We start from the raw sequence: 15,303 nt of genomic DNA on the forward strand, positions 1-15,303 counted from the left end.
GTGAAACAAAGCCCTGATTCAGCAATGCTGTAGGACAGTAGAGCTGGACTTTATCTTTTTTAATATGTGATCACTATTCTAGCCATTTGCCATGTTTTAGGAAAAACAGTTCTTAGCATAATTTTATTTAATGTCACTTTGAAAGATTACTCTAATTCATTCAATAATTTTTCATATTACTTGGCTGTGAAACTATCCAGTCTGGGGGCTTCATTGCATTTTAACACATTAACCATTCTGCAGAGTTTAGGGAGAGTTATAGGAGATTGGAGCTTATCAGAACCAGATTGGGTTAGACATTGTATTTTTATTATTTTTAGATATAAAAAGGCTTCAATAGCATCTTTTTTTGTGACAATCAGATGTATATGATTTCTTATTTTTAAAAAATAATTCATTTGTGATCCCATCAGATCTTGTTATCCTCTTTGGTCTTTAATTGTTGAAAGTATATAAGTGTGTGATTGTGTAAAAATGTGCTAACAATTTGCCAGCTTTGTTCCATTTTTCAAATAAACACTGTCTTACAACCTTAGCTTTTTCTATCTTTCTGAGCAAATATTAAGAGATTACTTTCTAAGTAGCTCTGATTTTCTATAATTATTTTAAGAGCAGCTAGTTTAAGGTTTTTAACAAATTCTAGTTTTTCAATTTCAGCCTCATCATTCAGTGCTTTCTCCCTTGGTGTGTGCCCCCCCCCAAAAAAATATGAAGCTTTTGAATTATTTGACCTCTCATTATTGCCTTTGAAGTCTCCCATATGGTATGTTTATCAGCTCTACAGAATTATTAATATTCTCTTAATATAGATGCCAGGTCCTGTGTGACATTTTCATTTTGTAATATAAAATTATCAATATGCCAGCAAAATCTTGAGGCCTGCTTGGCTGGACTCCCAGGCTAATTAGCCTGCCGGAGTTCAAAGACTGCCGCGGCAACAGAAAAGCCTTGCTTTCGCTTTTCCCCACATACCTCACAGTCTTTCGCAGTCTTACTCTCCTGTAAGTGCCGTGAATCTGGGCCCGGAGCCTGTTGTTGGGATACTGCCAGGGAGACAAAGGCCATCTGCCTCCACGTTGATTCCAGACGATCCATCAATCTCCCGTAGAAATGCAGTATCAGTCAATTAGCGACACAAGCCTCAGAAACAGCTCCCACATTCCAAGGACTGGTGCACGCTCTTTCAGCAGAGTTCTTACAATGAAAGATGCACTCAGGAGAGCATTATTTACAACTTTATTCAGCGTTGGTCAGAACAAAGGAAAAACATGTCTGTCTGTGTGTCCAGGTACACAGAGAGAAAAACAACAGCTATATACAAAACAGAAACATCCTGTGAACAGGAAATATGCAGGCTGTGACACAACAACCTGCTCCCTTTTTAAGGTGGAATGGAAATATCCTAACAAACTCAGCATCACCTACTGAAAAGGATTGACAATACCTTGAATACATACAAATGGAAGGACAAATGATTTCACACAGAGACTCTCTCTCTATATATATATTTAGTTTATTCTTTTGCTGTCAGGTGCTCCTTCGTGTTCAGATCAGGTCTTAGTATCATAATGTAGCACTTGGGTATGAAGATGCAGCCCAGAAGCCCAGCACTGGAAGCCAAGATGGAGAAGACTTGCACGGCTACCATGTATTTCCCCTTGGTGCTCAGGTAGGTGGGCACAAAGGACACCCAAACACTACAGAAGACCAGCATGCTGAAGGTGATCAGCTTAGCTTCATTGAAGGCCCCAGGCAGATTCCTAGCTAGGAAAGCCACCGTGAAGCAGATGGCAGACAGGAAGCCCATGTAGCCAAGGACAGCGTAAAACATGGCAGGAGACCCTTCATTGCACTGCAAGATGATCTCTCCTGGCTGGGAGTGCATGTCAGAGTCTGGGAAAGGAGGAGAAACTCCCAGCCAGGTGGTGCAGATGAGAACTTGGACACTGGAGCAGGAAATGACAATGGAGTTGGCCAGACTCTTTCCCAGCCATCTCCTCAGTCTGTTCCCTGGTTTAGTGGCCAGGAATGCTAGCACAACAGTGATGGTTTTTGCCAAGACAGAAGAGACAGCAATAGAGAAGATGATGCTGAAGGTTGTCTGTCGGAGAAGGCAGGTCACTTTCCTTGGCCGTCCAATGAAGAGGAAAGAGGACAAAAAGCAGAGCAGGAGGGAGAAGAGGAGGATGTAGGAGAGGTCCCTGTTGTTGGCTTTGACTATAGGAGTTTCATTGTATTTCATGAATATTCCCAAAATAAAGCCTGTAGCTGAGGATAAGAGTAGGGTAAAGGTAGCCAGGATGATCCCCAAATACCCTTCATAGGCCAGGAAGGTGATGATCTTGGGAACGCATTGATCATGGTCCTTGTTTGGATATTCCTCTTCCAGACATTTGGTGCAGTGTCTTGCATCTGAGGAAGAGAGAATTGAAACTGTCCAGAGGTGCATCTGGAGTCTTCATTGTACATCTTTCTCTGCATACTGGGGACACATCTCTTAACCTTGGGCTTTGACAGGTAAAGTATTTCATTTTGTGGGAGGTGATATAAAATCAAGGGCAAAGCAAGAACCCTATTCAGCAACCCAGAGTGGCTAAATTAGAGACATACAGTGGTAGCTCGGGTTTAGAACTTAATTCGTTCTGGAGGTCTGATCTTAACCTGAAACTGTTCTTAACCTGAAGCACCACTTTAGCTAATGGGGCCTCCTGCTGCTGCCATGCCGCTGGAGCACAATTTATGTTCTTATAATGAAGCAAGGTTATTAACCCGAGGTAATATTTCTGGGTTAGCGGAGTCTGTAACCTGAAGCATATGTAACCCAAGGTACCACTGTATAATAAATGAATGATGGTGATGATGAAATACCTCTCAGTCCCTCCCAGAGTCTGTCTCTGAATGAATCTCTGCCCTTTGCCCTTGTTAAGGAGTCACCCACCTTTTCGAGTGGAGATTCTCCCTTCTGCACATGGGGAACAAGCATAGCAGCAAACTGGTTTTCCTTCTTGAACTGCCTTGGCATATCCAGGGCGACAGCTTTCAGTACACCTGGAGTGAGGGACAGCCTAATTGGTAAGATATGAAGGTGCAGTGAGGGGAAAGTGTTAGGAGTATACTGTACAGTGGTACCTCTGAATGCGAACGGAATCTGTTCTGGAGCCCTGTTCGCATCCTGAAGTGAACACAACCCGCGTCTGTGATTCGCTGCTTCTGCGCATGCATGTGACATCATTTTGAGCGTCTGCGCATCTGCGAGCACCGAAACCTGCAAGTAACGCATTCCTCATTGAGCTCCACTGAACCCCAAGGCAATTTTCTTTTGATGCATACTATTTTGGTGTGTTTGTTTGCTTGTTTCTACATTTATTATTCCTCTTTTCTATGTCTTAGGGTCTTGATATATTCAACGTGTTGCCTTATTGCAGGGCAGATATGTGGTTAAACCATATGCAGAGCGAGTCTGATAGAGGTGGAAACTGTCTCTCATGTCTTGCTACGATGTTCTTTTTATGAGGATATTCACTAGGTCTTTATCAACCCTGTTATACAGAAACTTCCAAGTGGGTCTGAACCTCAATGCTTCTGTCAAGGTCACAACAGATCATTATTCTCATCAATTTTCTCTATCTGCATTCCATAGAAACGGGAGACCCCTTTGATGCTGCTCCCATGTGGCACACTATTCTGTAAGTCTTGCTCCCTGGTAAGTGTTTAAAAGTTTGCAATCAAGTCCCATTTGCAGTCTTCAACAAATTGCTACATCTTAGCAGGTGTCACTTAGAATAGAGTATCCCCTACCTTTTTAAACCGTTGGGGCCACACAATAGCTTCGGGGTTAATCTTGAAGTTTATGTCAGCGGATGTCTCTCTCTCTACACTCCCAACTTTCACTCTGGCGCGAGACATGTTGGGAAACATCACCCAGTTCACAATATCATAACTGCCAGGCAGCTCCCCGTTCTCATTCAAATACAGTTCACCCACTGAGGTATTAGAAAACCGGATTGCTCTCAAGAAAGGGTGAAGCTGGAATGACAAGGAAAACACCAGGATATAGAAAGCATATTAGACCTCTCAGCCCTGCTCCCTTTGAGCTCCCATGAAGTTTGGCAAGTGTAAAACTCAGCTAGTGTATATGCCATAATGAGTATCTGAGTTTTTAGTGTTCTTTGGGACAAGAATGGTGAATGTGGTTTCAGCAGCTGTGTTACTCAATTTTTAGAAAACAATTTAAGAAAATTTTTAGAAAACAATTTAAGAGCAACACACATTTAGCCAAACAAAAGCAACGCTGATTGCAACTATCAAAGGACGAAACAGAAATTTCTGCCTTCTTGCACTCCTTACATTCCCATGGTCAAATAGACATTGATTTAGAAACATTTCCAATAATTTAACAATATCTGTGCTTCCTGGAAAAACATTTTTGTTTCAACAACTTTTCCCCGCGTGATGAAAAGCTCTCTGTCTTAGACTGCCTTCATGTATGATGTTTAATTCTATCCTCAGTTCTTTTGCATTGTTTCTAAAACCAACCACTGAGCCTCTTGGGCTTGCCAATTGGATCTCTCTCAGAGCACCAAGGAGGAACCACAGGATGTTGGAAGGCTTTTCTTCTTACATTCCCACAGTGGGCAGAAAGATTGGCCTCCCTCTGATGCCTTACCAATGGACATTTCCCTCCCCTCACTCCCGAATGTCAGAAAATGTTTTTGATTCATTTTGCAATTTAATGATAAAGAAGAACTGCTACAAACATCTTGACTGCCCTTGCATTGCTCACCTGTTAGATCATGCAAAGTATCATGAATGAAAGCTAAAATGCGTTGTCACATTGTGCAAACAGCATACATAAAGGCCACCATGAGGCTGTGTGGGAGTCCTTGTCTATTCTTCCTGTCTCGTGAAAGATATAAGCAGTTGTTGTGCAGTGTGGCAAGGAAGAGAGGCATTCCTTTCCCTTGGCTGTGCGGATTTGGCATGTCAGTTTTTCTGCTAGTGCTACTGACCAGACCCTTTGGTAAGGTAAAGGTAAAGGGACCCCTGAACATTAGGTCCAGTCGTGGCCGACTCTGGAGTTGCGGCACTCATCTCACTTTATTGGCCGAGGGAGCTGGCGTACAGCTTCCAGGTCATGTGGCCAGCATGACTAAGCCCCTTCTGGCGAACAAGAACAGCGCCCGGGCTCACCACGTCGCGGGGATTCGAACCGCCAACCTTCTGATCGGCAAGTCCTAGGCTCTGTAGTTTATCTGGAGATATCGATCTTCCCTGATCGATGGGGCCGCGATCTCAGACAGCTTTACGATCCCAATCAATCATTTACAGCGGTCCGGCACGCTTCCTCCGAAGCTGCGCAATAACTCCTGCTGTCTCTTCTCAGTCACGGCTTGTAGCAGAGTAGAAGCACAGCGTGTAAAGCAGCCTAGTTTCCAGGCAAGCACACATAGACAGGTGTGTCTATTTACAGCTCTTTATTAAAACATTACAGCATCAAAGTCCGGGGCTTCTTTCAGCCATGTCCAAAGGCACGTCTTTCTCTCTCACAGATACACAGAGAGAAGAAGAAGTGAAAGTACAGGGAAAAAACTCCTCCTCCTGAGCTTCTAAAAGCTTCTGTCTCCGCCCAGCTTCTATCTCCGCCCAGCTTCTGTAAGCTGACGTCAGCAGGTGACACACACCAGGGGAATTTAACCAGATAAATTCTGAACCATAACAGTTTAACCCACAGCGCCACCCGTGTCCCTGACCCTTTGGTACCATGCTTCAATGTTTAGGCTTTTAGCCATTTGCCAGCATCTGGCAATCTCTAGATGGGCGGCTACTAGCAGAAACAGCAGCATATCTTTATATACAGTAATAAAGTTAGTGCCCTTCATTTATCCCCACAAGTGCCAATGCTGGAGACACTACTAAGTTAAATTCTACGGTTTGGAAAGTGCATTGCAGTTTGAAAAGAGGGAAAGGAAATACCTGCCATGGCTGCAGCCTTTGATGTCCCAACCTGTCTCCCCCATCCGCCATCAGCATCCGTTTTGATCTTGACGAACATGCAGCATGTAGAGCGTGCGCCACGGCCTGGACATGGAAGTAAGTGCTGTAGCTGTCTTGGGAGAGGGCTCTCTCCAGCTCCTCCCTGGGCAGAGGCTCCAGCTGCTGCTGCTGCTGCTCCTTCTCTGTGCATCTTATCTGACCTTTCACAGACAAGGCGTGCTTTGAATACGAGCAACGATCTGATTCATCCCAAAACTGATAAAGAAGATCGGAATATGGTCCGTAGTAGTCGTGCATGGTCCTTTTGGGGGTCTTAATTATAAAGGAGAAAGAACCATGGATGTACCAAAAACCTTCACCTTGCAATACCACGTTGATGTCCTGAAAACCTGTTGTGATCCAGACCCTTGCTCCAACATGTTGCCAAATCCTTCTTTGTAGTGTGATGATTGTCACCCATCCCATGCGAGTGTTTTCATAGTAAACAAACACACTGACTTGTCTCCATATGGCAAAGGGTACCCCGGATACGAACCCTTCATAGAGAGCGCCTTCTGTTAGTCTTTTTGTGAAGGCAACACAGATTCCACTGTGGATCATCAGAGATGTCAGGGCATTCATGAACCTCTCTCCATTCTCGTTGTCTGGAGCAATGAGGCCAATCCATGTCCATCCAAAATGCAGGAGCAGCTTGACAATCCCCCGGTACTGAGAATCCTCTTTGGGGAGCAACCGGTAGACAAAAGGGAACTGGGATTTGTCATCCAGAGCCTGAGCATTGAAGCCGTAACTGATCTAGTGAGGAAAGGGATTCGTGCTTTGCTTTGGTCTCAGGATAAAAACCAGACATTTATTAAACTGAAATGATTAGTATTGGTCTGAAACATCAGGGGGTGGGATGCCAGGTGGGCAGAGACTGGGATTGGGAGCCCTGGATCCAATCTGCAGTGTTTTAACTTAGTTTTGGATGCCCTGCCTTGATTTCCCTGGAGAGAAAGTGGAATTTCATGCCTATGACTTTCTATTCTGTCCCTCCATGCTGCCCCTTCCCCTTCATACCTGTGGTACTTTGTAGATCCTTGACATGATTGAAATGTGTTTGGAAATCACAGAATTGGCCCCTTCAAGAACAGCCAACAGGTTATCCTTCCCTTTTCCACAGGTGTAGTTTGGGATGTTGCTTTCCCCACCCGAAAGCAGGTTTAGCGTGGCATCGGACGTTATCATTGCATTGAATAAGCTCTCATAGAGGTTGTAGCCCAGGGTGAGGTTGGGTAAGAGCCTGGGGTCCCTGTTGATCTCCTGGATGGTGAACAAGAAGGACAAGATGTGCCAGTACAGCCTACCTGAGAAACTGCAATAAATAAATACTTTTTTTAAAAATGTGGAACAACTGTTCATCATTCAGCGACTATACAGTTGTTTTGATTCTCCCACAGAATGGCCTGTACATCTGCTGTGAGGACTGAGAAAAGTCATATCCTTCTTGCAATATGAAAAACCCATTTGCCACTTAACAATAAAAGTAAGGAAAGGAACACTCCATCACAGAAGGGAAAGAAACACACAGCATAAAGGGACTCAGAAACTGAGGATATCCCTTGTAATTAGGAGCATCTAGAGTAAGGTTACCAGATGTCCCCATTTCCCGGGGACAGTCCCCGGATTTACACATCAGTCCCCATACAAAATCCATTGAAGTTGAAAAGTGTCCCAGATTCATTGAAAAAAATCTGGTGACCTTAATCTAGAGTGCAATTGAGGAAGCACCAAAACCATCAATACAACTTTACTTATGAACGAAGCTTAGTGGGTTGAAGTTGTTGTTTTGTGGTTGGTTGTTGTTCAAAAAACTGAATAGTTACTTCTCAAATTTTGGAGATTTGACACTGGTAATGAGGAGGTCCTATGACTTCCTGGCTTGATTTTTTAAAAATAAATTACTATTCATTTTGGCACTTCTGCCAAAAATGTCTCCCAGAGCAGGTTTAAAATGTCACTGTTACAAGGGCTCATCGCTGAAAAATACGCAACACAAAAGGAAAAGGTCTCAGGAGGCAGGATGGAAACCTAGGAGGGATTTTTGCATGAGTTTCTGGGCCAGGAAGAAACCTATGTGGACACACACACACACACACACATACACACACACACACACAGAGAGAGAGAGAGTGAGAGAGAGAGACACCCTTGCCTCAATGCATCATTTTGCTGAACAGATTTACTTGCATCCTTCAACAGGCAACACTGCATCATAGCAGCTAGAACATCTTCCCAGGGATGACAAAGGGAACTAGAAAATAGGACAGGCATCTTGGGAACCTGTTCCCCCACTGCAGTTGTTGCTCCCATAAGCCCCCAGCCAGCATGGCCAATGGCCCAGGATGACAGCCCAGCAACATTTGGGTGGTCCTCAGCCTTGATCCAGGGACAATTTCTGTTGTAAATTGGAGACGCATAACTTCCATCAGCATATAATGACTTACCGGTCAAAGTTGATTACTGGGAGCCGAGAAAAGTCGTATAAGTTTTGCTTAAAAGGATATTGTGGAGATATGATCCCACTAATGAGGAAATCTCCAGGCAGGTAGTAACTCCAAGCTTCTTCTTCTATGCTCAGATTCAAGGGGCATTTTGCCTTCAGCTTCCCACACACTCCGTGGGGTATCAATAGCAGAACTAGCAGAACCAGCAAGGGTGCCATCCTGGCTCTGCTTCCTGCACCTGTCCCTCCTCCAGAGCCTGCTAATCAGATGGCGGCGAGAACTCTTGCAAGGCCAAACCCACAGCGGCTTCACCCCTACAGGGGCATTCAGCTTCAAGCAGACACATCCCTCCCTTTCACCTGCTCTGTGTCTCCTCAGTTTGTGTCTCACACAGGAGATACGTTGTGCACCAACTCCCCCCCTCCCCCTGGAAGAACACTACGGATAACCTCACGATGGCCTTTAATTCCAATGTCTAGGCGATCTCCAGAAATCTCTCTTGAGCTTTGGCAAGAATAAATCACTATGATTTTGATATAATTATAATTAGGAGGGAAGCTCATCTCCACAACATCCTGAAATCATTGTGGCAGCTGCAGCACTGGAGGAAAATATGTTTGTGAGGGATTACAGATGCGGCTCCAAATTAGGCATGGGTTGTGTGTGAGAGTGTGTTTTGCCCAAACTTTGGTGACAAGAGCATTAGAAAAGCAGTGCACCTGGGTCAGTCCAAACAGCCAGTGGAGGGTGGTCCATATGGGCAAGGGGGGCACTGCCCAACCAACCTGTCTGCCTCCACCCAGTTTCCTGCCTCCTTTCTTACAAACAGCCCAGGTGATGGTCCTCGCTATCAGCTCCCACCTCCTCCTTAGTCTCCGTGTTGCCCTTGCAGAACTCAGCAAGGGAGGAAGGCGAGAACAAAACCAGAATCGGTTGGTTCTGTCTGTTCCTGGCTCTGGTTCCAGTTATCTGCTCTGGCGCCATCTACTGTTGGGCTCCCTGCCTTCTGCCCTACCAGCCACAATGGAGTCAGAGTAGGACCTTGGAGGGAGGGCGAGATGGGAAAGGGATTCTTCTCTTTCCTTCACATGCTGGACCACCTGCCCTTGAATTGGCTAGGAAGCATGCTGGGTGGTAGAGGAAGGCAGAGACATGTCATGTGGTGAATGGTACACCTGCCTGGTACACCAAAGCCACGTTTCTTGGGGAAGTCGGGAAGGTAGTGCCAAAGTAGCCATTTTGCCCTGTGTGGAAGAGTCAAAGCACAGTACCTACATTTGCATGTGGAAGGTCCCAGGCTCAGTCCCTAGCATCTGGGAGAGAGCCTGGTCTGAAATCCTGGATGGCTGCTGCCATTCAGTAAAGACAATGCTAGGCTTGATGGACTGACTTAGTATAAGGCAGTTTCATACATGATGGTGCTGCTGTTCTGGGCTTCGTAGAAAAATTGAAGTCTAGAAAAGCGTATTAATCCAAACTTTGTGTTGTGCAGTGGTTAACGTGTTGCACTAGGGCTTGGGAGAAGAGGACTTAAATCTCCATACTGGGGATTTAAGGGCCAGACACTGTGCCTCAGCCTAACTTACCTCACAGGGATGTTCTTGTTGTGAGGATCAAGTGGGAGGAGGGGAAGCATATAGGTCACCCTGAGCTCCTTAGAGGAAAGGGAATATAGGTGCAGCCAGGAGAGATCCCAGCCACAACTGGCAACTGAAGAAGCTGAACTGCTCAGGGACCACCTCTCTCCATATGAACCTACCTGGACCTGAAGATCATCCTCTGAGGCCCTTCTTCGTGTGTCTCCTCCACGATAGCTCTGGAGGGTGACAACACAAGAACGGGCCTTCTCTGCAGTGGCTCCCCGTCTGTGGAATGCTCTCCCCAGGGAAGTTCGCCTGGCGCTTTCATTGTACACCTTTAGGCACCAGGCAAAAAACATTCCTCTTCAAGGTCTTTGGCTGACTGACATCTGATGCTCTTTTAAATGTGTTGTGGGAGAGGAGTTTGCTGGTTTGCTGTGGTTGTTATTTCTACTATGTGTTCTGTGGTTTATATATTGTAATGTTATGTTGTGAACCCCCCTGGGCCACAGAAGAATCCAGAGCCCAGAAGGAATCATGGAGAGAAACAGGTTGGCTGTGACTGGAGCATTCAACACCCCGATCCATGGGGGTCCGGAGAGTTTTGGGACTGGAGGCACATATTTAGGAATGACAGAAACTGTTGCAGGCAGCGCAAGATACACATTTCACTGGTGGTGCTCAGAACACTCCCTCCCACAAAAGACTACACATACAACACATATTTACATTCAAAACACAAAGAATGAATTCCCACGATTTAGGGAGGTAGAGAAAGACACTTAAAATGTGTATGCAGTCACACACTACACACACACTACAAATGAGACACAGGCAACACCCTTCCAAAATGGGCAAAATCCCCCAGCCACACAACCCACCCAAACTATCCCCTCCCCCACTGTGGGCTGAGCAGGGGTACTTGGCAACAACTACAAGTGTGTGAGAGGCAGGAGATGTCCCTGGGTTGAAAGCGCCACAAGCCCTTCACCTGGTTGGCCTCTCAGTGGTTCAGCTGGGCCTGGCTCTGGGGTGAATGAGCTACTATTGCATTGCACCCACCACAGATTGTTGCGGGGCCTGAGGAGGCTGCAAAGGTTGCCTCTGGCTGCTGCCTGCCTGTGGTGTCACAAAAGAAAAGGCAAGTGAGTGGATAGAGAGGTGGGCTGGTGAGGGCAGAGGTGGGAGGAGAGAGGAGGGGGCTGATCTATTGGCTGCTGCTTGCCTGGGCAAGGGAAAAGAGGTAAAGGACAAGTTTCAGAATTCTATGATAATTTGAGAAAAAGCCCAGCTAGGTGATTTGTCCAGCTTTAAATCAGTGTGGGAATATGATTTAATAACAAATACTGACGATTCCACCAGAAAAGGGCTGTGGTTGGCAGGTATATTTCTGTTGGCAAATATTAGAAAACTCTCACACGAAATGTGGCATAGATGGTATGGGACATATATAGCCCAACTAGCATATATTACATCAGCTGTAATAAGCCCTATGTGTTGCCATGGTTGTGATACTAAAGGGACCTACTTTCATCTATGGTGGAAGTGACCACACATTCAAACATTTTTTTTAGATTAAGATGGCGTCGTTAGTGGTAGCTCTATTTTGTGCTCCGCGTTGATAATATAGATTTATCAGTATTTATCAGCACTTTTAAAGCTTTTTTTTTATTCCTCTTTCTTTTTTTTAACCGAGCTTAGCAGTTTTAAACTATCACTCTTTTTTATTAACTGCCAAAGGCCTATTTTTATCCAAAAGAGGCTCAGCAAGCCGCCCTATCTTCACGAAACTGGTAATTAGCAGACGGGGAGGCCAGCTACTCCTTTGGAAGGACGCCGAGCTTCTTATCTATAAAAAAAAGGAAGGAATTGAAGCAGCTATAACCCCAAGAAACACAAGGCAAGTTCAACCCAATAATTATTCCAAGGGACTTTTTTTTTTTCCTGCTTTGTTATACTGCCTAGCTACTTTACTGGTTACGTCGTGAGGCTGTTGAATGAGGGAGAAAGACCTAGTTGAATTTTAAACGAAACAAGGCATAGTATGAAAGCTCAAGACCAGTAATATTTTCTAACATTTTAAATGACTGATACCTCACAAGCCCCGATGTAAATTGCTGGAGAAACTAACAAGTTGGAGAGGTTGGAGAGGTTTAGGAGGCAACTTCCACAAATCGGCATTTCTGCTATTGTTTACTCCAGCTTAGAACAAAAGATAAGCCGCCGTTAAGCAAGCACCCCCTACCATATATCCATATATACCCATATACCCACTATGGTCCTCACCAGGAAAAAATACAAGGACCAAGGAATTTTGCCTAATTCACCACAGAGCCCGATGGAGCGCCGAAGGAGACAAAGTAAAATTACCAGCTACTTTCCTCAAAAAGACTCGAGCAAGAGAACTCAGAATGAGAGTACCCTAGATGTAGCTATGCCTTTGCCACTCACAGTGTTGGATTGGTCAACACAGCTAAAGGACTTGCAAACAAACAACAAGAGGACAAACCATCCAACAAATTTGGCCCAAGAACTTGCCATAGCAGAGAATGCTACAAAGGCTAATACAGCCAACACACCTGATGCCAATCCTCATTTGTCACCGCTGGAACTTGGAGGTAATCTTTCAACCCATTGGTTGAAAGCCAATGACAGCGGAACAGAAATGTGGGGTGATTATCTTCAGGAGCAGATATACCAGATTTCTAAGGATCTCCTTAACGTTAAAAAAATTTTAGCGATAACAAACGGGCTGCTCCTGACCCTAGTGGATAATTTCAAACAACATGTGAGCGCTTCAGACCAGAATACAAATCCCCTAGCCAGCCCGGATCCACCACTCCCCAGCAAACCCCGGAGGAAAAAAGCTGAGCCTAAGATGAAGAAAAGCAAAAATATGAAAAACCTAAGGCGGCTTAAGACAACTCACCGTACCTGTAAAAAATATTGGCAGAAGCTCTTTAACCTTCTTCCATCCCCTTCTACAAGTGGAACAAACAAATCCAACTCGAGTGCCATCAAAGAGACACGTAAAGTAGATACACCCATAAAAGAATCTAAATCAAGTTTTGAAGAATCAACACCGAGCTGGGACAAAGGAACTAATCCATCTACAGTCATACCGCCCCAGAGTCCTCTTATGGCCAGCACAGAATCTGTAGACAGAGGTGAGCAGGCGACCCAAACTATTGAGGGGAACCACCCCTCTCAAGCTCGACAGATGTTGTGTCCCAAAAGTGAATGGAGTTTAGTCCTAATCCCACAAAAGCTTGTCTTTGCTAATTACCCTAAACCGCCTAGATTTTATGCAGGGTTGGACCGTATAGACCACTTTTTGTCCATTATAAGTGGCATTTTACCGGGGGTAGTAAAAGCAACTGACATAGCCGCTATTGAGTATCTACATCAAGATGATTGCTCGGTACGAGCATTGATTACTTTTTTAGATCATAATCTGGCCAGTTTCATTTTTAGAGCTAAAAACCTATTCAAAAAAGAAAGAATAGTCCTATTAAGAATATTTGAAAATAGAGCACCTGCAACCTCTCTGATGGGGCCCAAGGGCATAGGAATGGAAGTTCACAAAAGGGAAAAAACCAACCACCAAAACCATCGAAATAGAAAGCATAAGTTCCAGCAGGATCATCTCCATCAAACAGTACCAAATGAAAAAAAGGAAGCCCCACATCCAACTGGCGTCTGGCCTCTCACGTGTGATAGTGAGGACTCCGCTTTGGAGGAAGAACTCTCGCTGATAAAGCGATTCTGGTCACTGCATTCTCCAGCTCAAACTGAGATCCTGAAAAGACTTGATTTACTTCGAAGCAGACTAGAAAAAAAGGATGATCAAGGTGAGACAATGAAGGACCCTTATGTGCAGCCCATATCTCCCAAATGTCTGGTGGATAAGAAGACAGTGGGAGGCACTTTTAAATGTGTAGACGTGGAATTACAATCTGAGCCCCCTGTGATGTACAATAAAGTAAGACCAAATCAAGGTGTGAAACCTCAAAGCTCCTGGCACAGCTATCTTAAATTGTCTCCGAATGAATTAGCTTCCCCCCCAACTCCAAAATCTAGCCCCAAATCACCAAGAAAAGAGGATCACTACACTCTCTCCAAGCAGTCATCCTCGAAAAGAGCCAACGGGTGTGTTTTTTTAGACACCAAAGAATCGCTGGACGTGGTGGTGACATAGATCCAGCTCCCCGAAGGGCCCGGGGCCTAAAAGTGCTGTCTTGGAATATCGCGGGTTGGCACGCCAAGAAAAATAATCAACAATTTTTGTGCTACCTTAAGCAATTTGACATCATCTTCTTTCAGGAGACATGGCAGAATGACCCTATATTTCTTAATGGGTATAACTGCCACTACCTGCCTGCCTCTCCATCTCTAAGGGGCGGCAGATCTAGTGGTGGCCTAGCTTGCTTCATCTCCACGGAGCTGGCGCATTCTCTAACAGCCCTACCCAGCTGCAATTCTTTAGCAACAGCCGCTCTACTTAGCTTCAAGAGAACTACTCTCTTGCTGGTCAATGTCTATATTCCCCCAGGCCAAAAAAACCCCGTTGTCAAGGCTACATGGGCTGAGCTAGAGGCGTTTTTAGAGCCTCTCGAATCTACTTACCCGTCTGCCCTGACTATTGTGTGTGGAGACTTCAACGCTCGTATAGGAACAGATGACAACAGTCTATACACTCATTTCAACCTATTTATGGACCCTGAAGAACAGACGGATATTGGTGCGACACGACTGTCCAAAGATAGTAGAAGTAATTTCCCAGGTCTCTGCTTAGTGCAGGCTGCCAGACGGAGGGAACTGCTGATATTAAACGGCAATATAGAGGGGGACCGCCCCGGGGAATATACTCATTTCTCCAAGGCTGGGGGAAGCGTTATAGATTATATCTTAATCTCAAGATTTGCTCACAGCTTTGTAAGGAAGTTCCAAGTGGGCCACAATACTCTGAGTGATCACCTACCTCTAATTTTAGAGCTTGCAGGTCGGCCTTTTGACTATTCTATTGCCGAGCCACAATATATACCTTCTGTAAATTTGGATATACCTGCCCCCAAAAGACTCAAATGGTCCCCAATACTGAATGAAAATCTAACCCTCCTTCTTCAGTCAGTGGAGTTAAAGCTTATTCGCTCCGGTATTGTATCAGGCAATTCAGTAGATGCGATTATGGAACGCTTTAAATTACTTTTGGAAAGATTGAAACCCCATTTAACAACAGTGAT

The 15,303-nt window shown here is 45.0% G+C and overlaps 1 protein-coding gene across 1 annotated transcript; it reads right to left on the reverse strand.

The window, feature by feature from the left end:
* Window positions 1-1,513: 1,513 nt before the first annotated feature.
* On the reverse strand, window positions 1,514-7,493 carry LOC309363280 (vomeronasal type-2 receptor 26-like; the record flags this gene model as incomplete). The annotated part of the gene is made up of 5 exons (XM_081899385.1): window positions 7,054-7,493; window positions 5,974-6,789; window positions 3,799-4,026; window positions 2,939-3,065; window positions 1,514-2,412 (listed from the first exon to the last, which is right to left on the reverse strand). The coding sequence occupies exons 1-5, from the start codon at window positions 7,396-7,398 to the stop codon at window positions 1,514-1,516; spliced, it is 2,415 nt and encodes an 804-aa protein (XP_081755511.1). The 5' UTR covers window positions 7,399-7,493.
* Window positions 7,494-15,303: the final 7,810 nt, after the last annotated feature.

Source organism: Podarcis melisellensis (genome assembly GCF_964234715.1).
Source record: "Podarcis melisellensis genome assembly, chromosome: 2".
In the NCBI taxonomy this organism is placed as follows: domain Eukaryota; kingdom Metazoa; phylum Chordata; class Lepidosauria; order Squamata; family Lacertidae; genus Podarcis; species Podarcis melisellensis.